The following is a 27,777-nucleotide window of genomic DNA, read 5'->3' on the forward strand; positions in this document are numbered from 1 at the left end:
GATATTATCTCTTATCCGGACCCTTTTAGCAATATTGTGTTGTAACGGTAGGGTGTGTTCGGGTAAGGACAGCCAAAGTGGTGCCATGCCCATTTTTTGTTTCGGCTGTGGCTAGCGTTCCGTCCAGCCGGAACGGAGCGCTGCGGGTTATCCTTCCGTCCAGACGGAATACAATTGAGAGCTTAGCGTTCCGTCCAGACGGAGCCGGCGTGAAATTTGTACAGTTCCGTCCAGACGAAAGCAAAACCGTCTGATTAGACGCCATGCTCTGGCTTCGGATTTGGTGCAGAGGTTGCGCCTCGGATAATTGCACTAGTGTAGCCGAGTTCGATTCCTCCGGGAAATGCTTTATTTTTTTTTTCTTGAGTGGTTGTGCCAGCGTTTTGTAACAGCTAACTTCACGCCCACTTTACAATTGACGCGGTGAGAGCAGTCGGTCTTGATTTTGCATTCAACTGGCCGCTCCGCTACCGCTCACTAGAGCCACGGCCGACGTATCCATCGCCAGAGTTCCGATCATCTGTCGTTCGTGATGGTGATTACTAATTAACGGTTATTCTAGCTAGTCAATGAACGGAAGCGGTTCGTTCGGCTGGGTAAATATCAAGAAAGACTGCTTTCGCTGCTTATTGTGAAGCGGGCGTGGCCGAGGTAGCAGCTTACCGCCTTTCTTGAGTTTTGTTGATTTTTACCCAACCGGTCAAACCCCTTCCGCTCATTGACTAGCCAGATTCACATTTCATTAATAATCACTCTCAATGATTACAGATGAGCGGCCGCCAAATGAACCGCCAAGCTCGATTCCCCGATATACACACCGCTGTAGTCTGCGCAAGGTATCTCGTATACCACACCGGGGAAACGCTCCTTGAGCAAGCGGTCCTTGACTCTCACGAGCTCATGGCGCATCTTTTTGACTGGAACGTGGGCCACCTGCACGTCATATTCCCGTAGGACACGTGCCAAACATTCACTTGTTCCTGGAAGATAGGGTACAGGAGCTCGGTTCATCGGGGCAGGGGGCGCGACCAATTGCGTAGAAGAAGTGACAACTCGGCTAGTTGGTAATGCATATGGGACATCTTGAAGGTAGCGCACTTAAACACGGACACTAGTGAAAGAAACGACAAACGACAAGGCTTCTCTCCAATCCGCGCGGGTTGAGCGGAATCCGCGTTCGAAGACGTTCGAGCTGCCCCAACACTTGTCCGCGTACGTAATCTTTTTGTCTCTTCGCCTCTCCGCAGCGGGGAAACTCGTCAGCTGTTTTGTTCCGTAACTCGCAGTGGCGATATCGCGTCACGTGCCTGCTCGGGCGATGATGCAGCACGCAGGTGGGTTGCGCGGGCTCGCCCAGGCATTGCTGTCCCTGTCAGGTCAGTTGGCGTTCCGTTGCGCTTATAAAGTGCCTCGGGTAACCGCAGCTAGCCAGGTCGTCCCGTACCTTTGCCGTGTCCACCGCCGCATCCTCGGGCTTCGAGCACAATCTTTTACGGAAATGTTTCGGAAGAACGACGAAAGCAAGACTGGGGTCATGGCTGCCCTTAGCGGGGATGACAGATTTAATGGCACGGTCTACACGATAATGGTGACTAAAGACGCATACCCAGCGGGAGATTTAAAGGGCTGGTGAAGAGCTTTTCAAAAAAAATTTTGTTGGAGGCATTACTTTATGGTTTTCTTGACGCTGAATTCGAAAAACATGTTTATTTTATGTGTAAATACCCCCAAACCATCTTTTTTCGTCAAAACAAACGACCCCTGCCCGGGGGCACGGCGAGAGCCCTGGCTGCCTTTCGCGATTGGCTGGCGGCAGATGACGTCATATTCGGAAGTGCCGGGGCTGCGGTGACCGCTCGGCCTGGAGAGCTCGTTCTGTTCCCGTTCAGGCACGGGCCAGAAAGTCCTCTGGTGAATGGAAGAGTAACACAATCTTTCCTTGGAATAGGAGAGCCTGAGGGAAGTATAAACGTAACAAGTTGGCTCGCGGCGAGCTTTAGAAAGGGGTTTTCCCCTAACGGCTCATGGCCGACTTCTGTTTCTCGGATGCAGGGAAGTTGTGCAGATATTGGTTGGCCGCGTTCACTACCAGCGCTAGTAGTCACAATCCCTAGCACAATTTTTCAACACACCATCATCCCCTTCCTCGCATGTGTAACTGCGGTAACAAGCAATGTGCAGCGGCCCGCGATGCGCGCAAGCACCAGCTAGCGAGCGGCCGGTCGCCGCGTCGCGCGGAGGTGCTGGTGCCGGGTCGGTCAGCGGAACGTGGCATTGCTGCACATACGCAGTTTTAGAATAGGGGAACCTAACGTTGGTGGCCCCCCAAAATGTAGAGGAACCCAAACGCAGCACGCGTCTGGCCCGCGACGAACTTTAAAGAACGCCTCCCCCAACAGCTCTAGCCGGATTGGGTTGCACGGATCGCCTCGGATGTTGGGAACTTTAGGCTTAGCACCGAGGCAGATATTTTGTCGCTGCTATCTTTACAATTGCGAAGGACTATCCTTAACACAGTTTTTCACCACACTGTCATCCCTTTTCTCGCATGTGAAACCATATTTTCACGTCGATAGTCATTCTAGCGATCGGGGCTGTGTTCATTCTTGCGCGCAGGTAGCGCCATCCATCGGCCTCTCGCCGCATCTGGTGCTCGGGCAGGTTCATTTGCTGCTGTTGACGAGCCCCCGCGACCGGTCGGCGCTCCGCACCTCTTTCGAAATCACCTTGGATGACAATCCCTAGCACAGTTTTTCACCACACTATAACCACTCTCTTGCACGTTTACCTTGCTTTTAGGCCTCCTGCGCTGCCCAGGGGGCGCTGCGCAAACGGCTTCCGGGCAGTACTTCCGGGTAGTACAAAGCTGCGCGGGTCCCATAGGATCCCGTGTTGACAAGCAAAATGAGCTCGATGCTCCCGATTATTTTGCGACGTGGTCACCAGCTCATCCCCGACGCGTCCGATCTGTTTCAGCGATCAACTTGGCATTAGGGGAAAAAGCTTTGCAGCGCTAAACACGTTTACAGCGCCGACGAAAGTGCCGGGACCGTGACGGCGTCTGCTACTCGCAGGTTCACCGATCGATGGTCGTACGAAGTGAAATTTTAAGTGAAATTTCTAGTTTAAACTAATACTCTAGGTGACAAAGACTTGTCAAAAACAGCCGATAAAAAAAGAAGAGTGACGCAATCGGCGATGATCGCGCTTTAAAAAGCCAGCGAGTCCGGCGGACCGCAGGCTCGCCTGCTGCGGTGCGCCGCTCTTTTGCGTACCTGCACACTATGCGTGCACTTTCATTAAACAGTGCTCGTTTGCGTCGCCGTTACGAATACATGGTGCAGCGTTAGCTTCTAGTTTTGTTGCGTGTCTCAGTGACAAAATGCCGCGACCGTCAGAAGCGTGAAATCTGTTTTGCGATTCCGAAATTAGTGGCCGTAAAACAAAGTGGTCGGGCGAACTAAGAGGCCGCTCGCTTTCCTTGTTTGCTCTCACTTTACTTAATTACGCTCTTGCAGCATACATTCCCAGTTCGCACTTAATAGCCTAGAATGAGGGTCAGCAACGGCCGAGTTCCATGCAGCCGACACGGCGGAGGGCTGGACGGCAAATTGGGTGGGAGGAGGAGGGGGGCTTTGAATGCAAATAGAAAAAATCAGCGAATTTCTAACAATATTTGACAATAATCTGCGTGTCGGCGTTCAGATTCGACGACCCCTGCACTAGAAAACCAACACAGTCAGTGATAATCGTATGTAAATATTCGGGGCCCCACGCCGTGTATGCGGCTGTGTTATGTGATGTTATAGAAGTACACATCTCTCCAGGCAGCGGGCTTGTGATTTGGTGCATGTTTTGCGTTCTTTAATAGCGCTTAACTTTGTTTATTTGGCGCTATTGCCCCACCTACTCGCTAGTATACATGTACCCTGCCGTTCTTAAATCATGCGGCATAAAACGTTACGCAAGAATCATTTAGTTTGCGAAAATACGAAACAAAATTTCCACTCGTTTCAAAGGCGGTGCCAGGCCAGCAGTGTCAGGCTGCGCAATTCTTGCGTTCGCTTGCATGCTCTCGCTGAAGCAACCTTTTGCAGTTACTCAGGATATAGGATGAGCAGCGCTCCGTGTTTATGCTACTCGTGAACTTTCCTTTGTCGACCGCACACAAGAAGAAAAAACTGTAACTGTCGTCAAACAGGTAAACCACCCGACCTGGCGATACTGTCCCACGCCGCGACTACCGCGACAGCTCGCTCAAAAAGAAAGCCGACAAATCGGCTTCTTTTAGCGAATATTATTTTGTTTAGCCTCCGCAACTACTTTAAGGGCTATTTCATACAGTATGCAGTCATTTAAACACGCCACAAAGCGCCACAACCAAATTCACTGTGGCTTGTAATTGAAAACACACGGAGGGCGGCGAGGGTCGTCTGCTTTTGTACTACCCAGAGGAGTCGGCCGCTAGGGGCGCTGCATGTCGCCAAAACTCCAGCGCAGGAGGCCTTTCGCGGCTGCCTCGTTTCTGGACAGCAGCGAAGAGCGGTACTTGCTACCGCGGCATGCGCGGTTCGAACTGCATCGTGTGCCGTACGGGAATGCACGACCGGCGAGTGTGCGAGCGATCCCACATGCAGAAAACGCTTCATGCTTTCCAGCTTGCTTGATTTCTTCTTAAAATCTACCTACTTAACTAAACTGTCGTCATATATCTAACAATGTTGATCGGGGAAACGAACAAGTTCGGGAAACCCAGAGCGCTGCGGTCCCACAAATTTTCTAATCCTCTAATAATAAGGGATCAGGAACTTGGGGCACCTCCGTATTTGTTTGAGCCCGTCGCTTCGCGTATGGAGCACAGAGCACCCGACGACACGGCCGGCCCCGACTACTCATGAAGGCAATGTAGTAGCCACGGGCGCTCGAGTAGGAAATCTCTGGTATCTAGGAGTCGCTTTAGGGAACCTCTAAAAACACAGTGGCATAACGGTTAAAAATCAACGCCGAAGCAACTCTGGACATAAAGGGCAGATTACACGCCTGCTTAATTCGGAACTTCGCCCACAAAACGAGGACACAGCGAAGCAGCGGCGCACGCCGCTGGCCGTCTACCGAATATGACGCTACTTCCGGTCGCTGCCTCTCGGTTTCTCGCTCTTCCGGCGATACGGGAGGGAGCAGTGGGCGGGGCGTAGGGTCAACTTTACCGACGAATACATCTGTCCCCAAGCTAAAAATGACGAAAAAAACTTTACAGACATAAACTAACCAATGTATTAATTGCAAAAAAATATATTTTTACCCCATTCTAAAAGCACTTCAGTAGCCCTTTAACGCGGGGCCACGGTGTAAGCGCGGGGCGCAGTTTTCGCTTCTCGGTCGATTCCCGGCGACCCGTCGCCCGACCGGTCGGACGACCGGTTTTGTCCGCGTCTTCGGTCGGCGAGCCAGTCACATTACGCGAACTTTCAATCGGCCGACGTGTTTGTATCGCCGCCGCCGTAGTGGAACAACGCGGTCTGCCAACGCGAAAGTCGGCCTACGAGTCGGCGTCCTGTCAGCCTTGTGTGACCGCGTCATTACGAGAAGCGTGATAATGGAGTAAAGAAGGTAAATATAGACCAACACGATGGCGTGTAAGCATGCTGGAGAAAGCGTTAACCAACCAAAGGTGCCGCCGCCACCCGTCGACGCTGAGCAGACGACGCTTCTTTTCCCGGGGAGTGCCAGAAAAATGCCGTCCAAATAGCAGGATCTCTGCTTCGGGACGCACATGGGAGAATCGATGACGTACGTGTGTTTAAATGGTGGTCTCCAAAAACACCCAGGAAATGGTGGGAAAGGGCAACAAACGTTGCGGCGGAAGTGCGAGCTTTCCGCTGCACGCAAAAAAAATTACCACCCGTTCCTAAAGGAAGTTGGGAGAAGCGCGAAAGCTAAAAGTGCGTCCAACTTTCGCTGGAAGTGCGTCCAATCGATCGTCTGACGTTCAAAGACCCAAATCGCAAACAAAGCACGAACCCATGCGACGATTTTTCGCGTACTAAGTAAACGAATCTACGGACGGTCTAAATGTATACCGATACGTGGTTTATGAGATAGAGGTATACTGTTGTACTCCTTCTTCATGATCGATGCGTGTATTTGTCTTATCTAGAACCTTTTTCGCGATTTTCAAGTAAGTTTTGACACAATGGATTCCCGGTTTCACGCATGCGCTGCGTGTCTAAAGATCTTATCAGAGACTTTTGGTCGACCAACCGGTCTATGAAAATGCATTAGTGTTTTTTTTTTTTTTTTTTTTTTTTTCACAGAGCGCCATCGATCCCACTAAGAAAGCTTTCGCTTTAAAAGTTATGCTTGGAACAGATGACGTTTACCACCCAACCTAACGACTGCGCTTGTTCATTTAGTATGCACAAAGCGCCTTTCAGGACCACTCCAAGGCAGGTATCGGTAAGGCAATGCTTTACCGATGTTAGCGAACCCAACTAAGCATTTCGTTATGAGCAGTAATCGGCGCATGGGATATCTCGCTCCTTCCCTCCGTGTGCATGCGTGCCGTTGTCTCCAGACGGAGCTCGTGTAGCACTTCTGTCGTTCTTTGTCCTAAAACGTGGCTCCTTTTCCTTTGCAGCTCTGTCCAAGGAGGTGATCCTTCCCGACTACGACACGGAGAATGAGGTACCGTATCTACACGACTGTCGGTTGACTCGATTGTAGGTTGGCCCCCCAGATCGCATGCCGACAAACGTTCAGGGAAAAAAAAAACGGAACAAACGAGAGCATTGCCCACCAAAATACATTGGCCACCTGACCCACAGCTCGCCTTCGCTAGTGCCATCCTCTTCACTAGTGCCGCTACTGCCGTCACAGTGCCGCTACGACGTCACAGCACGTCGTCGTCGTCCAGTGCGAGTCCGCACGTTGCCAAAGGCTGCATCGCAATATCGCGCGAAATGGCCGACCGTGCGGAAAGCACCCACCCGCACTCAGTGGCCTGGTAGGCCCTCTTCTCAGTGAGCCCGGCTAGTGTGAGTTCTCGATTGTGTGCTGACAGCCGCTCGTTGTATTGGGGGCGCAAAAGGTCCTTCAGACTTATGACCACGGCCGATCACTGAACCTGCATGCTGCGGCAGTGGTCGGGAAACTATATTCCACATTGTCAGGGACTGCACAGAGATCCGACGAAGAGGCGACTGGAGGGGTGGTGGAGGAAAAGTAGGGAAGGGGTGAATACGCAGGGGGAGTAATCAAGCGGATGAGAATTTAGAACAGCAGGGGGGGGGGGGGGGGGAAGAAAAAAGCGGGAGGGAGCGATGGGAGCTTAAAGCCTGTGTTACACGGCAACTTTCAATTGACAGTTGAATGCTCACTTGTAAATGCACGTTGTGTATTTGCAATGGGGCACACGATCGACAGTTGGTTCGAAGGCCTTCAGAAGGCCTTTGAAATGGCCGTGTAGCCATTTCAAAGGGGGAGGTGGGGGGAGGCAAATCCATTAGGCTAGCTAGGAATAGGGCAAGTGAGTGGAATAAAACGGGCAAGTCGGCTGCTGACAACCGACGCCCCGATTCAAAAGGAGAGCCACTAATCATCATCATCAGCAGAAGCATGTCAAACTAGGCTCTGCATACGTACGGCTGGCCGCTTCTATTTTTTCGTTGTACTTGAGAGGCCCTCGCAGTGCTAACGTCTGTTCCTCGGTCGCCGATCTTCCAGACGGCCTCCATGTTGCTGTTAATACAATCCATGTAGCCGGATCGCCTTTATTTAACACAAGTCACGGCAGTTGGATCGGGACCGTGTTTCGCTTGCGGCTTGAGCTGTCAGAAACGCGCATGCTTCGCTGGTTGCAAGGGCATTTTTCCCCAAACGATATCGTATTTATAATTTTTTTTTTTGCTCGTTCGCACTCTTCCAAAGCGGCCCTCTGCAGCGGCCTGTACCTGCCTGTACGCGCCATACGCCATGGAGGGGAAATCGGAAGACCCGATTGGTTCCTTCGGTCTGAGCTCCACAGAACCTCCTCCCATTGCTCACCACGGGAAATTTGAACAAAGCGGCCTTTCCCCCGCCCGGGCATTCCGCGTGAGGGGTGGATAAGGTTGTGGGATTGGGGAAAGTGGAGAGGTACCGAGCGTTTCCCGAGTTGTGGGAACGTTCGGGGTAAGAAAGCGAATAGATAGAAAATGAGGGTTTGACCGTGTGTCGATTTCTCATCGTCTTTTTAGATCCCGGGAGATCTAAGAAGGCGATGAGAAACAAAGGGAAGCAGTGGGAAAGCACTGCAGCTTGCTGATATCGACACCCAGCGGGGTGATGATCACCGCCCGTTCAGTGTTGGTGCCTGTTGGGCCACCGCGCGTGATCTGTCTGGTGGATGTATCAATCATTTCAGACGATGTGGCCTTCCGTCCCTTCAACACCCAGCACAATATATGCGCACTTGCAATCGGAGGCCGTCTGTTTTTCCGTGGCATGCAGTCTTCTCTCGGGCCCGTTCTACGCCCTGCGTGCGGTGCGGCGTCCTTGTGGCAACCGATTTCGCGCGTGCACATATTTCCGGCTCGTTGGCGGCGGGTGTACCGAGTTGCTCCGGCATTCTTCCGCCGATGTCGTCGGCGCGTGGCCATTGCACGGCGACCCCACGCGTGTCCCGAAATAAGCCGCGTGGCAAAGGCCCCGTTTTTTTGCTTCTTGTATTTTAGTCGCCGACACGATGCGTCCCCAGACGCGCGCGTTTGGCGCAGCCGTCTTTGGCCGCCCTCGGAACGCCGCAGCGTTCCGTAGCGAAGTGACTCGTGGGTGAGGAATGCCCGTGGCGAAAGCGCCCCGGCTCGTTTCCGCGTCCCCCAGCTGCTTCTAGCACCCCTTGTGCGCGCCCTGTCCAGCCATCGCGGCACACTCGGCGTCCTTTGGGCAGCAGGGAGGGCGCTGACCTCGGCTCAGGTCGCGTCTTCTCGCAAGGGGAGGCCGGCTCGCTGCTCCACTGCACCGAAGCCCGTCGTCTGGGGGGACCACAATCATTACACCCTTTGGGGACCAAATGTGATACTTCCCATTGGCAAGGTCACATTGCTGAAGAGCAGTCGATCGAACCACCGGCTCCCGACACAGCCCATAAGAAATCCAGGGCGCTACCACTAGGCCAGACAGGAGATCTGGTAGGAAACGTGTGTAAACGTGCGTTGAAGTGTAAAGCGTGCAGTATACGGTGCCCAACGCGACGATTCATTGCAGCTGCAGTGTCCAAATTCCTATCCATGCAAGTGATTGTGATCACGATTTGCGCTTTGCTTACGCTAGAGACTGTTGCTCAACTAAGTAGAGCCTCACAACCATAGTTTTTTTTTTTTTTTTTACCTTAGCCACTGGGCCACCGCGGCAACGCTTTAAGTGTTGTGGATGTGTAGAAAAAATGAAGGCTGTCAATGCGGCACCTGATGTTTTCGTAAATCTGTCTGTGTTCGTATCTTTTTTGCTCTAATGGGGATGCACTATTACAAATCGGAGAACAGTCGGCTGCACGTGCACTGTTCGGGCGCGCGCGCCGCTGGCACCCTGCGGTTTCGCGTAATGGGCGCCCACATTTCATTCCCAATGGGCTCGTTGGAAACGCGACCACTGCAGCGCAAGCTGCGGACACACCGACGGGCCCGGTGCCAGATGCCCAGGGTAACGCCTGCTGTATTTGATATTTAGGACGAACTCCACGGTGAATCGTGCTGTAAAGCCCGGATGTTTAGGGGTAGAAATATTTCGGCGCGAAGACTATTTCAAATGTTCAGTTATTGCGCGCTGTCAGTAGGCGATGTAGTGAGCGGCGCCCCTTAGCTGCCTCGGCGGTAGCTACTGCGCGCACTGTATGTCAGGCTTGAAAACAGCGTTGTTGAAAGCTTCGCCGTCTGGCGCGCCTTAAGCGCGTCGAAGAAAAAGTCAGTTCGCACTAATGAACAGAACAAAGTTGCCAGCAGTTCACCGCATGTCCAGCGACATTGGGATTGATTAATTGTGGGGTTTAACGCGCCGACTCAACGCAGGCGATGAGGCGCGCCGTAGTGGCGGGCTCCGGATTAATTTTGACCACCTACACTCTTAAAAAAAAAAAAAAGGTCGGCGCACTTGCTAACAGAACACTAACCAGTTACTTGTCCCAGTATTGACTAGGTACTTTTTACTAACTGGTCATGCATGACCTAGTAAAAAGCTACGCGTAACAATGTGGACCTGCTGAGTGCGCAGCGCGACATAGACACATTCATCATGCACACATCACACGTGGACAATCAACAACTGAATTGAGCAAGAAAGCCAACGGGATGCACGAGGAGAGCGAGTATTACTTAGTTACCTTAGAAATACGTCTGCTCTTCCTGCTTTTATAGCCATTCAGCGGAAAGTCCCCTGAGAGAGTCGGTGGGCTTGTCGTAAAAATCAAATATTTCAGCGATAATTTTAGAATTATGCATTTTAATGGGAGCATATACAAGACCGCATGTGGATTTGCAAAAAATGTTTTAATCGTGATTTGGTGGGGAAAAAGAGCTGTAGTTATTATGTTCAATAATTCGTAGAATTTGTTACTTCAGTGAATGTTAGTATCAAACCAGCAGCAGTTACTAAGTGCACTGTCTAGACTAGTAACGGTTCCATACTTAGTGGTAGGACCTACCTACCGTTCTGGGGGGTAGTAAACTCCGTAAGAAGTTAGTAAATACAGCCACTACCCTTTTACGAGCTTTTTTGTTAAGAGTGTAGGGATCTTTAACGTGTGCCGAAAATCTCGTACACACGGGCGTTTTTGCTTTTCGCCTCCATCAGAAAAGCGGACATTGAAGTCGCACTTTTGATAGCGCGCGTTTTGTGTGAAATTAAAAGCGAGCGTCTTAACAGCCACGTTTAGGTGTAGTACCCGCGGCCGTGCACGCTCACGAGGACGCGGGCATGCGTGTGCGCACGAAGGGCGACGACGTGGCCAGCCGGCCTGCAACTGAAGCTCGCCAGAACGGCGGACATGAAGTTCCACATGTGTGAGAACAAAAAAAAAAGTGATGATGGCTATAATTGCTCTGGGAATTTTAGTCCACGCAGCTATTAAAAACGGGGATTACGTCACGCTCCATCCCGCATTTGCGCAAGTGATGCGGCCCCGCCCATGGGACGCGGTTGTTGCCAGACCACGCTGCGTGATGGCGCGAGAAGAGCCTCTGCCCAGGCTCTGCTCTGCCCCAGAAGCCAGTGACGCCCGCTGTCCACTGACGGGAGGAGGAAGGCGTTTTTTCCTCTTCTGTTGGCCACGAAGGGGGACAAGGGGTAGCGACATTGCAGCCTGGCTGTGAAATTCGCTCGTTGGCGCTACCCGGAAGCAGAGCCGCCGCTGAAGGTTGGGGTGCTCTGCGGCGCGTGCGCGGAGTGCATTCAATTCCGGGGTCTCGACGCGCGGGCTGATTCCAGAGCCATCTAAAGTCCGGGGTGGTAACCTCGCGACCCTGCAGGCTGCGACCCGCAAATGAGCCGCACAAGCTACTCGTTTCCCTTACCCAAGGTTTATGCGGGCTCTTCAGGCAAGATGCATGACTAAAGGTTAGCAGAGATGAGCACGATAGCGCATGAGCTTGAAGGGTTACCAGATTGGGCGAAAAAGCGCCAAATTTGGCGACTTTCACTTCAATTTGGCTAGAAAAAGCTTTTGGGGGTTGGGCGAGTTTTATTTTGGGGCACGTGCATTAAATTTGGCCATTTTTCAAGCGCAATCAAGATATCTGTTCGCGTTCGAGGCGTCTCTACTGATATTTGGGGAACCGTTTCCGCATAGATATCTTGGAACAGACAGAGCAAAAGTTATGTTCGGGCGAAACAACAGCCTCTACACGAGATTGAAAGAGGTCAGCCCACGCCACAACCTGGTGAAATGCGTGTGCCATTCCCTGCAGTGTGCCAATGCCTGCTGCACCCATTTCAGCGCTCGAGTCTGCATATCCCATTCTGCAAGCAAATGTTGATAGCCTGTCGGCCATATGCGCGATGAAATCCTCGAAAAACTTAGAAAGTGCCAGAAACAGCGCAGAAAACTTTATATTTCCTCTCCTCTCTTAGCTTGCCGTCTCCCTTTTATCTTTGCCGATATCAAATGCTACCGTGAAACGTGTTTTCAGTCAAGTGTCTTTGACAAAAGTGACCAGAAAAACCGTATATCTAACGGAACACTAGAAGTATTCTTCATGTTAAGTTTGCTTTTCCAAGAATCGGAGAATGTTGCAGAATTTTTGAGCCAAGATTTTTTTTTTTTTGGTTGAAATCTTGTATTTTGTATGGACCAAGTGGTGTCGCTGAGTGATGTACTTACTTTAATCGGTGCAGTTTTTGACCTTGGCCCTTGCGCCGTTTTTGCCCGCTTGTGTCTACTGTGTTTTGTGAAGGCTCATGGGGAAGGTCTGTCCAATCCCAGCTGCGGCTGTTTTTTTTTTTTTTTTTATTATTATAATGAAGGCGAAAGATGAAAATGTCCCATGTACTAGCCCTCCACTATGGCGTGCCACGTAGCCGAGGTGTTTTAGTTCCCTGGATCGTTGCGTATTGCATAACTAACAGGTGATTTTCCTTTATTCTTAATAATTTTGAGCATAAATAAACTTGTTAATGTGATCCAAACATTTGGGCGATATTTGTCCAAATCTGGCGTTTTTTTTTTTTTTTTTTTTGCATTGGGCGAGATTTGTGCGGGTTTGTCTTGATGATTGGGCGGTTTTTGGTTGGTGCACCTGGTAACCGTGGCCAGTAGTAACAAGAGCAAGCTGTGCAAGGACGATCGACGCATGCGTGTTTTCGGAAGTGCACAAAGGACCGAGGCGTGATGCTTAATTTGGCTGCAGCGTTCCTCGCGCTTTTAAAGAATTCCAAGTGTATCCCCACGGGTTTTTCTCTTTGACAAGAACAAAGTGAGGAGCCATTCCACTCTGTTGAGGGGGATGGCCAGCAAGGTTGCAATTGATGAATTGAAAGGTACCTCTCAAGTTGATTTTAATCATGACTCGCTTTTATTTAACTAGAAACGCGCAATCGGGCTCCCTTCGTATCAATTGTTTGTTTGTTTGAATCTTGTGTCCATTGTTAGCCGGATGCTGGTAGTCATCTCTCGTGGTTGGTGTGAACGGCAGAGCGATGGTAATGGCATCCAAGTCCGAGGTCGGCGCTATTCTTTTCCCACAGCGCGGCTCGAAAAGTTCAACTCCGTATTTTCATTTTTTTTCTTACTGGGCTTTGGATTGATACTTAGGGTACGAGTTCAAAGCTCGCTAATCGTAGTGCTGCTTGGTTTGTCCGAACCGGGACTTTTGTCTTAGGTTCGACACCCTGAATTGCAGTCGACCCGCAACTTTAGGCAAATGCCTGCAGTTCCCCCACCCTCATTTTTAACGGCGTACATAGCCGTACACAAATGCTTCGCGCTATGACTACCCCCCCCCCCCCCCCCCCCCAAAAAAAAAAAAAAAAAAAACGGTCGTGTACGCGCACACGCCTGTTTTCGTGCGTACACCTGGCGGAAACAGGCGAGTGGTTGCTGCTTGGCAGAGGAGGCTCCTCGTGAACATGAGTCACGTCTCGTGCACGTGTTATTAGTAGCTTGGGCAAATGCCCTAGTATCGCGACGGGCAGTTACCAGTTATCGGGTTATACACGTGCAGTATGTTGCGTGACATTGAAAGACGCGGTGTTTCTTTCTCTCTCTCTTTTTTGTGGGGGAGGGTGTACGGTGACTTCCCGGTGCGTACCTGTACAATGGCGATCGTTTTTCCATAAAGGAAATCGAGGGCCAGCAAACGGACGAATGCGTAGTGTGTGATGTGGGGCATCAAGCTTTTACTGGGATCTTCTTCCTTCCTTATCTCCCAATAACACCGCAGGGTTCAGTGCTGTCTCCTAATAAAGTAATTCATTCATCTGTTCATCTAATAATGAGGCATACTGAAACTCAATAAAATTCCTGTAATGCACGTAAATAGACGGACTTGCTATAAGAATGCATGGATTTTCTTGCTTCATATGATGGCAAGGTTCGGGAGAAGTTCATATTTTAGTCAAAGAGAAAAAAAAAAACAATTTAAGCATTTAAAAAACATTGTTATTGAGACTGCTTCAGACATCTGAGGTGCGTCGCGTATCCTCTGTTTTGAGCTTGAAATAAATAGCGAATCGTGAAGCACAGTTTTCTCAAATAATTCACAAATTTGCTACAAACTCTTTTCGCCCTATAATCAGGCCTGAATTAGACATTAAAGCCACCGTAAGAAATTTTAATTTCTAGCCAATTTAATGCATTAGCTTGTATTTTTTCATCTAGAAATTAACACGATGAAAAAACTGTCAGGGACTTTGACATCGTGCGCATTTCTCCGCGCCCAATTAATTTTCAGTTCTCCTGATTTTCCTCTAGGGGAATTTTTCTTTTATTTCGTGGTTTGATGACCCATACTTGCCTGATCGCCTTCCAGCCCTTGTTCTCTGTTTGTATAGAACTAGCGTTGCCCACCCCGATATTGGTACAAGTGCTTGTCACAGAGGTCTGCAGTGCGGAACAGGCAGTGGCGGCACCTATTTTGTCTCCGTTATTTTCATCGTCTTACCCTTGTCGCGGTATACTTCTCAAGTAAGATAACCAGCTCGCCAAATGTCCCTGACGTCGTACGTACGCTTTACGTCCATTTATCTTCGCCGTTCTCTTCGTCGGAGTTGTCGCCGTCGTGATCGCGCATACCTGGCGGCGGCAGCGCAGCGCCACGCGGGAAGGAAGTGCGCCGTGGAAACCCCCGGTTTAGCTCCACGCTCCAGCTGGCCGAGTTGCTGGAAACCGCGCGCGCGGTCTATTGTTGTGGCACGTCCCGCGTGCTCTTGAACTGCGCGAGGGACGATAGTGGCGATAAAGGAGCCCGCGCCGGACTCGCGGGTCTCAGATTGGGCGCGCGCTCGCTCCGGGAGCAGCCATGGCCGTGTGCGAGCGGGTGCACGACCTCAACAGCACGGCCCTGCGGTGCTCCTTCGTCCGCACCACGGCCGACTGCCACGCGGACGAGTCCTGGCTGGAGTACACCACGTTCGTCTACTGCGGCCCGTGGGCGCCCTATCTGCCGGTCGGCGCCGAGGTGCTGTGGCTCCTGCTCCTCTTCCTCGTGCTGGGCATGACTGCCGACGACTTCCTCTGTCCCGCGCTCGTGGTCGTGTCGCGCACGCTGCGCCTCTCCGAGAGCGTGGCGGGCGTCACGCTGCTCGCCTTCGGCAACGGGGCCCCCGACATCATCTCTTCGCTGGCCGGCATCGAGCAGTCGCGGCCGTCGCTCGTCATTGGCGAGCTGCTTGGGGCCGGAACCTTCGTCACGTCTGTGGTGGCCGGAAGCGTGTTCCTCCTGTGCCGCTTCCAACTGGAGGCGGACTCCTTTCTGCGCGACACCATCTTCTACCTGGCCGCGTCCTTCTGGGCCTTCTACCTTTTCTACACCGGAGGCGTCACGCTCGGCCATGCGGTCGGTTTCCTGGGCCTGTACGCGGTGTACATTGCGGTCGTGCTGGCTGGCCATTTTTGGAAGCAGGCGCACCCCGAAGACCTTGTCCCCGTCAAGGCATTCGTGGAGGAGGCACCCCAGGAGTCTCCTGCTCGCAGCCACCTGCTCGTGCCCCCGTCGTCTCCCGACTGGAAGGACGAGAGGAGGCCCTCTCTCAGCAGCATGTCTAGCGTGGGCAGCACGCACGAAACGCGGCGCCGTCGCAGTTCGACGGGCAGCCTGCACCGGCACCACGAGCACGCTATCGCGGCCTTTGTACAGGCCTCGTACGAGGCGTCCGTCGAGCGCCGCATATCCCAGTGCTCGCAGCCGCCGCAGCTCGTGGTCAGTGAACGGACACCGCTGCTCGGAGCGAGTTGCGTGGCGGAGCGGCCGCCAGAGCCTGGCCCGCCCGGTCCGTGGGCCGAGTTCCTATCCCAGCTGGTGCCCTGGGACCCGGCGGAGTGGGCCGAGCGCGGGGTGGCGGGCAAGGTGTACGACATGGTCACGTTTCCGCTGCGCTTTGTGCTGGTGCTGACGGTGCCCGTGGTGGACTACGAGAACGCCAAGGACAACTGGTGCCGGCCGCTGAACGCCCTGCACTGCGTGACCGCGCCCCTCTTCGTGGTCGTGGTGCTCGGCCGCGCCGACGACTACGTCTTCGACAAGATGCCGGCCATGGCGCTCGGCCTGCTCGTCGGCGGCCCCGTGGCCCTGCTCGTGTGGCTGAGCTCTAGCTTCGAGCGGCCACCCTGCTTCCACTGGGTGTTCGGATACGCTGGCTTCGCCCTGTCCGTGCTCTGGATCTACGGCGTGGCCAGCGAGCTGCTCGGCCTGCTGCGCGCCTTCGGCCTCGTGGCGGGCCTCAGCGACGCCATCCTGGGCCTCACGGTGCTGGCCTGGGGCAACAGCCTCGGAGACTTTGTCACCAACGTTGCCGTGGCGCGTCAGGGCTACCCGAGCATGGCCATGGCGGCCTGCTTTGGTGGCCCCCTTCTCAACCTGCTCATGGGTGTCGGTCTGCCGTACACGATCCGGCTCGCGCCGGAAGGGTTCGCCGCCAGGCTTCCCCTGCTCCTGACGACACTCGTGCAAACCTTGTACGGGGGACTTGTGGCTTCGTTAGTGCTCTCGCTGTACGCTACGCTTTTCTGCCGCTACCAGTCCAGCCGCGTTCACGGCGCCCTCTTGCTCGCCTTGTACGCGCTCTTCCTGATCGTTGCCGTGGTTGTCGAGTATAAGCTCTCCTAGCGACACCTGCCCGCTGTTCTCTCCTTGGGTAGTCTAGTGGTGCAGCTCTTCTCCTAGCGACACCTGCCCGCTGTTCTCTCCTTGGGTAGTCTAGTGGTGCAGCTCTTTTTCAGCTTTTCTCCAACGATTACATCTGAAATGGTTGCGCAAGTCTGTTTTTGAGAAGTCCGGGACAGGGTTGGGCTTCTTTATGCGTTGGAAGACGGCTCGCTCGCTTGTACATAGTGTGTAACCCGCTTTTGTTGCAAGGATCGTGGAACTGTGGCCTCAAAGGCCGAGGCATGCTGTGCGTGCTGCAGCACATATTCATCACCCTTCGTTCCCCACCGACTGCGGAGTTTGTTGCTGACCTCCTTGGGTGCTCACTTAGCTTTGAGGGCCCGCTTATGGCTGAATTACCGGAGTCTATTTAGCGTCCGAAAAATCTCACACTCGCGTGCTTGTCCGTGGACGGCAGAAACGTCCGCCCAACTTGGCATCTTTCTGTAGTCCACATGGAAGGAGCCTTAATAGTTCACCTTGAAAGCGAACATGCGCGCATGCGATTCTCCGACCTGCCCCGTGGTCAAAGGCGGACCCACAACTTTTGTGGCGCTCATTTTCCCTGTCGTGCGAGGCTTCTCGGTGCGGGTTGTATTGGCATAAAGTGCATCCCCGCGCTGTGTATATGTATATAGCAAGCTGATAAGCGCGCAAGAACGGCCTACCTGGTACGGAAAAAGCTCAAATACTCTCCTTGGTTGCAAGCGCCCGTGTGTGTGTCTCTTCTTCGCAGCCGTTGTATGCGAAGTGTATCATCTCACCGAAGGCCCGCGGGTTCTCGGCATAAGAAAGAATGAATCGGACGGCACGAGCGTTTGTGCTTTGTGCTTCATTTTTCCTTGTTCTGTTGGGCTGTTGCTCTCATAAAAATGGGAGCCTAGATGCTGCTACGTTTTATGAAAGTATCTACCATCATCTAAAGCAGAACGCCTGTATCCGATACCCATCGGCGCGGTTCTCTTTCGACCTTTAAACGGTGACAGCGTGCGTGTTCTTGAAGGTGGAAGGTAGATAACTTCTCATATAAGACCGGCAGGTATTAGTAAACATTTTTTTTGTGTGTGGTTTTGAGTAGGTTTGACACACGGTAGAACTTACCCCGTGTTCTTTTCTGCTAGTGTACGTCAACTTTTCGCGCTTTTATCTCTTGTTTAAGTTCACTCAAGCGCGTTGCCTTTTTAACTACGTGCTGTGATCGCGGCAGGTGCACGACTTCATGTGAACAACTGTGCGAGACTGGCGGATACATCCATTAAACTGAGTCCTAACTTGCAAGGGCATAGGGCAAAATTGACATACCAGAAGAAAGGAGAGAACTAGATTGTGTTCGATATTTACATAACTATTGTATTTATTTCACTGTGTGTGTCTGGCAAAACGAAGTGTCTGATTTAAGTTGTTTTGCACCCAAAAAGGTTGGGGGCTGTTGTGCATCTGTGTGCAAGAAGCTCATCTGCAGAAATATGGTGGTACCCATGTTTTAATGTGTTAAATATTAGCCCTCTGTGACCCGTACTCGAGACAGCTGTCCTTATTTTTTATTTTGATTGTAACATGAGACTTCACTGATGATGCCAGGCTCGTTTTTGAATGGGACTTGTAGGATGCGTAGGTGCTCTTTGACATCTGTAAATGTCTAGAAAGTCTGCAAAATCAATCAGGTATATCTGTGTACATTTAGATTCGTACGTGACATGCGTTTGTTGCTAGTTGTAATATACTTGTTCATCTTCGAACCAAAGTTCCAAATTTCTTCTGATTGCTTTCATTCACATTTAGCAAGCGATCGAAATACCTTCGTGCGCGAGTTCGCTGACTGGGTTTAACACTGCCTTGTGCCAGGAAACGCGTTTTGCTGTTCACGGGGGTTGTTTTTGCACGCCAAAGCCCATCTTACCGCTCGAAGCACTCTTCGTTCCGAAATGCACCAAATACCCTTTCTGGCTGCTACAAGTTTTGCTGCTCCGGAAATCACCCCAAATTGATTCGGGCCATTCACATCACTGACCATGTCTCTATAGTCTCGCTTCTTATTTTTTTGTCCCGTTTATTAGAAGGGTACGCTGTAGGCGTACCAGGGGCCACGCAAAAAGAGTCGTGCAAAGATCCAGCGGTGAGCGCACAAATTTGTCCTGCTTGCGTAGTTTGACGCCGATATTATTCTTGCGCCACGCATCCATCCTATCGGTTCGATTCCCGCCGTCCGTTCCTGCGACAGCGCCCATTTTTGCGGGAGAGGCTGCGGCGCACCCATGAATTAGTCCCTCCCCTCGTACGTTCGAGGCCGGGTGCGGCGTCACTCCAGTGTGCACTTCGTCCTCTTCCTGGAATTGCCCACGAATGGCGCTACGGGGTTAACAGGGAGGGAACTGCGTCATCGTCTCCTCTGTTTGGCGCACTTCCCGAGGTTGTGCCCTCGCGTACGCCAGGGTTCCGTTTACCTAGGGGTTTTTTTTATTGGGTCCTTGTGTCTTGCCTCTTTATGGTAAAAGTGAATGCATGCGTCTTCGCTGGGCTTTCTACTTTATTGCATGAGCAAAAGATTGGGCATGGCGGAAAATTTCCGAGTCGATCCGCGTCCCTCTGTAACAGAGTGAGCAATTGAAGAGCACAGAACGACAGAGGGGCCCTTATTGATGGAGGCGAAAAGCGAAGACGCGGTCGAGGTTTCGGCGCACGTTAAAGGTCCCCCGGGGTGGTCAAAATTAATCCGGAGCCCTGCACTACGGCACGCCTCGTGGCCCAGGGGTAGCTTCGGCGCCCTGAACCCCGCAATCGGAACGGCAGAAGGGAGAGGACGTGGGGAGGGCTGGCGGGGAGAGCAAAGGCTGCCCTCGCAACGCTGGTGCTGTTACCAGTGTGCCAGTACGAAGAGGGGCTCTCCAGCGCCTGTGTCTCGACGGGTCCTGTGACTTCCGCCACTGCTTGTACGCGTTGTGCAGTAGAGTCATGCTGCAGCCAGTGCGGGAGGCCAAAGGGGCGGGAATGGGAATGACTGCGACGAAGTACCAGCGCTGGCGGGCAACAAAAGGAGCGACAGCCGGTCAGTGGCGCTGTTCACGCGAGCAAACGTCGCCACCGGGACGCTCAACCACGCGCTTTGCGGGCTTGTGAAGCCGTAGCCAGGCGTGGTCACATCAGGCCGAGGCTCAAGTTCTCGAGGGAGAGGGCCGACATGATCACGTAACGATCGACCAATGGATCTTCAATTTTTTTTTTTTTGCAGGCATTTTGCTTTGCTTGAAGTAAAACAGCGAAGAACAGACATCTTTTATTCGCGTTGCGTGTCCGTTTTTTCTTTGCTGTGTGTTTTTTTTTATCTCGTTTGAATTCCTGAAATGTCTTTCTCTTTGGTGCTTTCCTTTAAGTTTGAGGGTGGGTGGGGGCGCAACAACTAAAGCGCTATCCGGTCACCTCTTCTAAAAGCCACTCATACTTAGCGTTTCCGCCTCGGCCAATCGTCGTAGGTGTTGTGCACCCGTTTATCTTCGCCGTCCACCACGATCACACCGGAGATTTGAAATTTTTTTTTTAAAATTCGAAATAATGCATTTTGCCAGCTATGCAAAAATGACAGGTTATTCGAAGTAATAATGCGAAGTGGAGAGCATGTGAAGGCTGTTATTATTATTATTATTATTATTATTATTATTATTATTATTATTATTATTATTATTATTATTATTTTGTTGTTCGCGCGCCTTGTTCGTCCTTCAAATGGTAAATGTCGCCGTCAAAGGGAGAGCACGAGGCGCGGCTTTCGGTGCCCATTCGCGTGGCGAAGTTGCCTCCGACGCACAGTCCAGAGTCCCGAGAGCCCTGCCGTCGCTTCCTGCATTGCGGTGCCGTCCTGCACACGCCGTGGGAGCGCCACTTTTGTTGTTCCGGGACACAATAGCCACTCCAGGTCGAACGCCCAGCGTGCGATACAATTGTCATGCTATGCGGAATTTGATAGCCGTGTGCGATAGGAGTAGTAGGATGCACCTACTTGTGACGCTCGCCGGCCTTCTGCTCCGGCTTTGGATGGGAGGCGTCTATCGGCTAATTGAAAGGCCCAATTTTTGCTCGCCTCATACCTGGGCACCTGCAGCCCAGAGGTTGGCGATCCACGTGATCGCCGCGGTTGTCTGCAAAGAGGCCTACCTGGGGAGACGAGCACTGACGCCCGATGGAAGCGAATCAGACCCGGCGCGCTGTCCCTGCAGTGGCGTGCCGCTGCTGCTGCTGAGTGCGACTACGCGTCTTTCTGGGGGAGGCCATGGACGGCACAATCGTATCAGAATGCTTCATAACCCGCCTCTCGATTATTTCAATTCAATTTACAATGACTGCGCACGGGAGGGACCAGCCAGCTTCGTCCTCTTCCCCCTCGTCTCGTGCCAAGGCCCAGGAAGGCTGACGTCGGAAGGCCCTGGGTACTGTGACTATGTATAAAGTCTCATCTGGGGTTCTCATTCTAACGGTCGTGTTTCGCGGAAAGACGGGCACATTTATTTCAAAGCGAAGCTTTCAGTGCCTCACTGGTGGCGTCGAAAAGCGGAAACGCACTGCCGGGAAGCCAGCAGCTTAGCGCAGTGGGTTGCACAAAACGACGACGATAAGCGCCTCACGGGGAATTAAAACGCTCACCGCGGCCAGAATCGAACCTCGCGTTGTGAAGCCGACGTCTGTTCGACTGCGCCGTTCCGACGCTGTCGAAGCAGTTTGAATTTCGGGCCGATCTTTACTCGGGTTGCGCAGTACAGAGTTTCGCGTTTCAATCATCGTTCTCTTGAGAAAGGGGCCTTGATATTTTCTGACGTCTGAAAGTTGCCTTCAGACATCAATTCTGTCACTATCGTTTGAATTTGCTCTATATTAAGAGCAACATTTGTATTTTAGCGATGCATAATTACCTGTAATATTAAAAGACGCTTCATTTTGTTGATTGCACTACTTTTATTGCAATTACGCCGATTATACTGGTGTAGGTCCAGAAGCATTAAAACATTGTCCAATGATCTGGAAAAAAAAAAACAATCTATCACCAAAAATTTTTGGATACGTTCTCGAAATCCACTGTCGGCAATTTCTTTTTACCTCTCTGTTATATGATTCAGAGATTGTTCTGCAGGACTTATTTGGATGTCTTTCCTTCGACGCTTTCTATGAGACAAGGCTTCGTGGGAGGCCCATGAACATTGTTCGCAGCCTATCGATATTTTTGTATTTTTAGTCGCGGGGCAGGAGTTTTCTTTCTCTGTGACTTTAGTATACCTATTGCATTGATAGTTTCGCGGCAGTCCAAAATCGATAATTCTGCGTCAGTTTCGCAATAGCCAACTATCAGTGCTAATGTACAGATAATTTAATTTAGTGAACTATCCAGGGTGCCAGATAGGCCATCGATACCGTCGCAGTGTTATCGATGGTTTTACATCACTACTGACTGATTGCCCCCTCTTTCGTAATGCCGATTGGATTGATTGTAGGGTTTAACGCGCCGACGCAACGCAGGCGATGAGGCGCGCCGTAGTGGAGGGCTCCGGATTAATTTTGCCCACCTGGGGGTCTTCAACGTGCGCCGAAATTTCGTACACCGGGCGTTTTGCTTTTCGCCTCCATCAGAAAAGCGGCCGGGAATCGAACCCGCGACCTCGTGCTCAGCAGCGCAACGCCTTAGCCACTGAGCCACCGCGGCGGGTTCTTTCGTAATCCAGCTGTCGGGATTAGTTTAGTGCCCGCCCATATGCCAAGGATGATTGAAGTGTTTAAATTTTGAGGCCCCTATTCCTCAACTTAGTTGTCAAGCTTTAACTTCCACCCGCCGCGGTGGCTCAGTGGCTAAGGCGTTGCACTGCTGAGCACGAGGTCGCGAGTTCGATTCCCGGCCGCCTTTCTGATGGAGGCGAAAAGCAAAAACGAAAAGCAAAAAAATTATACCAGTGCGAATGCGCTAATAAAATCATAATCTTGGGAAAACGATATTTGCATGCGCCCTTCGTGCACAAACGTTGGCGGCTAACGGCACTCCGTCGGTCGGAAGAGCAGACAATCGTATCGCTGCGCTGCCGGTCATGCACGTGAGAAACTGCAGAACGGCCGCCGGCATTTCGGAAAGGGACAGCGCCGGCTGGAGATCAGATAATCCGAAAGGGAAATCGCCTGGAGATAAGCGAACGAGCACTTTTGCGAGGACGGACAAAAACGCGCATCGGCATCTCCATACCGTTGTCAGACTTGCGCAAGTGGCTGGAGCTTCCTCCGGACTTCTGTCCGCATGTTAGTGAAAACTACCAGGGATGACATTAAGCACCTGTAACATTACGTGTACTGCCGAAATGTACGAATCTGGACGCGGAGACATTCGCAATTTAGCAAAGTTTTCGGCTTCAAGTAGCTCATCGTCACATCGCAAATGTTTAAATTATTTTTTTCCTTCCTGTTTCTGTTTCGTCCACCGATAAAAGTTCCGTTCCGGTTCAGCTTCGGAACGAAAAAAAAATAATGGTTCGTTATAGTTCATAACGGTTCGATTTGGCGCGCAATGAAAATTGAGATTTGTGAAGTGGTAAAAAACATTGTGAATCATGGAATTATATTGAATATTAGGTGATGCTGAATTTTTTGTAAAAGCGTTCATTAAAAACCTCAGCTGCTCACAAAAATATTCCAGAACTCTTAAGCACTCTTTGTCCTATACCTTTTGATGGCGCAGCTGCAAACGATGCTCAAGTTTATACTCGGTCCCCAGAAACTACATGCCGGCCGTCCTCAGGCACCCACGTTTGATTGATACGCTGTCCTAGATGCAAAATCCTCGCGCGCTTTTTTAATATTCATGGCGCAAATCTGCATTGGAAGCGTCTTTTTCTAAAAACTAGTGAAGATAGGAACGTCCCGCCCTATACTTGCCGTTCCCTTTATGAATTGTTTTCGCCCGCGCTCTGGGAGCACTTGCGTACAAGTGCAACATGACTTGTAGCTGTTTCCATTGTGTGTGCGGCGGTAATCCGCTATTTTCGCTGCTAGTCGCGTATGCTGGTGTTCACGCCAAACATTGTATTTTTTCTTCTTTTCTGCTATGTCGTGTTTCGAATATTCGCGTTTGTTCATGTATAACGCACCCTCTGCAACAATTCCGTGGGGCTAATGTGTGTATTTTAACAATAAATAAATAAGGAGGAACAAATAAGCGAAGCTGCGACGTCTGCATCGCAGCCAGATGCGCGCGGCAATTTATCACGCGGGGAGCTCATCCCTGCGCCTATCGAGATAGGCGAAGAGAGTGTGGAAGCAGGCAGCCAGTCTGCCGAGGGAGAGGGGGCACCAGCGAGACGAAAGGCGATTTTATGCCAGCGAATCGACGGCAGTATCCCACCTTGCTGCATGGGAATTGAAATGAGTCCTGAAATACCTGCACTTGCCATTCAAACCGAAACAAAATTTCCTCGGTTTCGCTCCTGAACGAAATATAATAACGTTACGTTTTCGTTTCCGTTGCAGCCAAAAATATAGTTTTTTTTTTTTTCCTCGTTTTTTTCCTTCCGGTTTTCGTTCCGTTCCGACACCTTGCATGATCGCATACGGGCACCGCCAGTTCAGACGCCATGGGCCGGACAACTTGAAAGAATGCTTGAACATGAAGTAGGCAGGACCGTTCCGAACTGCTCAACCCACTGGCGTGGCTCAATAATGCCTAGATTGTTCAGCGTCCAGGTAACATCAGGCATATTTGAGGCAACATGTTACAGTAAACTGGTTCGAACGAAATTGCTTTTCGAATGCCCGCTTAATTAGGGGCTTTTCACGTACTCTGTTGCAGTGCGGGGAAAAGGAATCGTTGGCGGTTTTGACGAAGCGCCGCTTATAACCTAGTCACTTCGCTATAACGAGGGTTCGCTTTACGTAGGCGAGAGTACCATAAACCTTTTACGTAAAAGGCCTCTTACTTGGATTGCTTTTTACGAAAAGGGCCGAAAAAAGCGCCAAATACGGGTGTCGGAAGAGAGGCGATGTAACAGCTACCACTAAAACAAAAGTTATCGGCTCCAACTGTTCCATGCACAGGACACAAAGGAAGGATGGCGCTCGAGCAGTGTGAACGCGGGAAAATTGAATAGAAATTAAAAGTAGAGGCAAAAACGTAAACGCCGTACGTCGAGATTTCGGTGCACGTTCAAGATCCCCGGGTGGTCAAAATTGATCCGTAGCCCTTCACTACGGTAGCTTGGCTGTAGCTTGGGTGCGGAACCCGCGAAATTTGACATTTTCAACTTGAATTGAAGAAACCTCCATTGCATTATCATGGGAGGAGGGGGAGAAAGGAGAGGTCGTCTTTCGACAATTTTGCAGCGGAGCAAGCTGCCTCTTTTTATTTTTCTTTGGTTCCAGCCCGCATGGTTGTTGTTTCGGTAGAAGAAACAAATGTGCCCGCGTGTAAGGAATACCCCGGAGGTGACTTAAATTGATCCGCTGCGCTTCATAGCTTATAAGTGTGCGCATTCCAGTTGAAAGTGGGCATCCCTGTTTGTCCTCTGAGCGAGTGTTAGAAAGTCTATTGCAGGCGGCGGCGCTTGAATGCGTGTTAGCGGAGGCTGTAGTCCTTGTGGAATATATGGCAACGCCCGTGGGCCTCAGCGCACTCTAAGGATCCCATTATGCCGTAATTCGGCGAGTTAACCTGAGATGCAGAGAGAGAGAGAGAGAGAGAGAGAGAGAGAGAGAGAGAGAGAGAGAGAGAGAGAGAGAGAGAGAGAGAGAGAGAGAGAGAGAGAGAGAGAGAGAGAGAGAGAGAGAGAGAGAGAGAGAGAGAGAGAGAGAGAGAGAGAGAGAGAGAGAGAGAGAGAGAGAGAGAGAGATTATTGAGCGTCTAAAGGGGGTCCTGTGCCCCGTTGGGAGTGGCTACTTGTTCACGGGAGCCCATATGACGTCATGGCCGCCTGCGCCCTGTCGACCAGCGCAAGCTAAGTCGCCAGGGAGGAGCAGGGCTTCAAAATCTCCTATTCTCTAAAAGACGGGGTGGGGGCCTGGAGGAGGGGTGGATTTTTTGAGCTGAAGTCACACTCCTTAATTATATGGAGGAGTGATGCTGTTTTTGTTTGTTTTTGTTACAAAATTTGCATTCCGCAGACTATTGCTCCTGCAACATGAGGTGCCTTGTTGGTTGGGGAAAAATCCAGATTGAATGAGGCGAAAGACTGGCTGTTCCTTTTTAGAGAGGCTAGGATGAGATGGAGTGAGTGTCTGTCTTTCTAGCCGATAGTGCTGCGTGATTTCCCCGAAAGTGTTGAGCGGGCAGTACTCCGCGTCTCCCTCCGCAGCCGGGGGTGTGAGTGCGCAGGCTTGTTGGTGGGCAAACTCGTTAACCTCTATGGAGGCGTTAGCAGGCGTCCACACCAATTTATTTTTCGATTTGCTATTTTGTTCTGCAGCAATCTAAGGGCCGATGGAGACACCCAGCACGATTGGTAGTTCCGATATGCTTGCTGCGAGTCGGTGACAATCTTGTGTGCCGGCGTCTGTGTGAGGGCCAGAGCAATTGCCATCTCCTTCGCTTCAGTGATGTCCGGGGTCCTGACTGTTGGGCTTAAAGGAGGCTGTTCCTGGTCGATACCACTAACGTTGCGTATGGCTTGCCTCTGCGCCGCGAGGCGTCGGTGTATACGACTTTGGGGTATTTCCCAAAGTTCTTGTTGAGCGTTGAGCGTTTGCGCTCTCGCTGCTATTCTGGCCTCGTGATGGGAGGGGTGCACATTTCTGGGCTGTGGGTGGGTAATTGTGGACTGGCGCCAGGGGGTTGGTGTCTGCACTTGCGGGATCGCATCGAGGGCCGTCCACCCTATATTGAGGAGAATTTTTCGTCCATCTTCAGTTCGGCTGAGTCTGGCCTTTTAGCTGGATAGATGACTGTGATGTTGTGGTTCGGTGACACAGACCAGTTGCAGGGACGCAGGAATGAGGAATCGCAACATGGGTTTGATAGTAGTGAGGCTGGTTACATTTATGACGGATGATAGGCAGGAACAGGACGTTAAATGACACGAGGACAGGTAAATGCACAGCCAGGCCATTGAGCGCAACGAAAACGGGAATTGGAGAATTAGTCCCAAAGGAAGTACAAAGAAAGCAAGCCTCACTGCGTGCAACCGGTGGCTGTGGCTTGGAAAACGACGTCGAGGGCTTCAGGCGATAAGCGGGGCAAGCGTCTCGCAGGCAGCGGGGCAGGACAAGGTGAGCAGGACAGCGAAGATAATGGAGGTCGGTGGCGATGAAAATACCATCACAGCCCAGCGTTTCCGGTGACGTGGTGCCCGGGCGTCCGTATACGCGACGGCCGTAGGTCACCTGGTCGTTCTGAAGACATGTCCCTGGAAGTGCCGCCATGTAGCTGCTGCTTCTCCAGCGTGAGCTGCTTCTTCCTCCTCTTCTTTCGTCTCGGACCTTCCCACGGTTCCTGGCTGGCTCGAATGCGGCGACACCTCGAGCTCAGCCTTCTCTTTTTCTTGTTCCTTCTGTTTCTCGCACCATACCGCAGTGACCTTCGTTCAGTTCTGTGTTGTGTAGACCCATCCTGAGGAGCTTGTCTGTGGACGCGCTCATCGGTAGCCGTGTGGCATGTTTAACTGAGTTCCGTATGAGTATATTGGAGATTTATGTCGCTCTTGTTCAGTCAGAGGTACGGGGTGATGCAAGTTATTCTCGAAATGACGAATGCATCGACCAAGCGCAGGGTATCGTCAGGCCTAGTGCGACCTCGGCCTTTCGGTTTTGTCGACTCTCCGCCTTCGAAATCACGTCGGTCCACTGAGTGTCGTGCTCCTGCGCTGAAAACTGGTGGCTTTCTTCATCGCTTGTGTCATGGAGCAATTTCGTCTTCCTCCGAGTGCGAAGTGACAACCGGGGTGTCCACAGCGGCGCCGCCGCCGATGCAGTCCCCGGCTCCACCGGGCGAGTCTTGGTT

At 51.6% G+C, this 27,777-nt stretch overlaps 2 protein-coding genes across 5 annotated transcripts in view; both read left to right on the top strand.

The window, feature by feature from the left end:
* LOC144156262 (cyclin-dependent kinase 14-like) overlaps positions 1-27,777 on the top strand; it is a 172,319-nt gene that overhangs the window by 79,116 nt on the left and 65,426 nt on the right. For all 4 annotated transcript variants that reach the window (XR_013319731.1, XR_013319730.1, XM_077688189.1 and 1 more), the window contains one exon: positions 6,638-6,684. Coding sequence is in view for 1 of the 4 variants with exons in the window: in XM_077688188.1 (XP_077544314.1) it covers positions 6,638-6,684 (47 nt within the window). In the remaining 3 variants the exon portion in view is untranslated. The remainder of the gene's footprint in view (positions 1-6,637; positions 6,685-27,777) is intronic.
* Positions 14,712-19,639, top strand: LOC144156260 (mitochondrial sodium/calcium exchanger protein-like). The gene has a single exon (XM_077688183.1). The coding sequence runs from the start codon at positions 14,985-14,987 to the stop codon at positions 16,788-16,790; it is 1,806 nt and encodes a 601-aa protein (XP_077544309.1). The 5' UTR covers positions 14,712-14,984; the 3' UTR covers positions 16,791-19,639.

The sequence above is a fragment of the Haemaphysalis longicornis genome, unplaced genomic scaffold, assembly GCF_048455015.1.
Source record: "Haemaphysalis longicornis isolate Haplotype H1 unplaced genomic scaffold, Haemaphysalis longicornis Haplotype H1 scaffold_1, whole genome shotgun sequence".
NCBI classification, from domain to species: Eukaryota; Metazoa; Arthropoda; class Arachnida; order Ixodida; family Ixodidae; genus Haemaphysalis; species Haemaphysalis longicornis.

Coding starts and splice junctions, on each gene's coding strand:
- LOC144156260 (XM_077688183.1), top strand. CDS start 14,985: ATGGCCGTGTGCGAGCGGGTGCACGACCTCAACAGCACGGCCCTGCGG.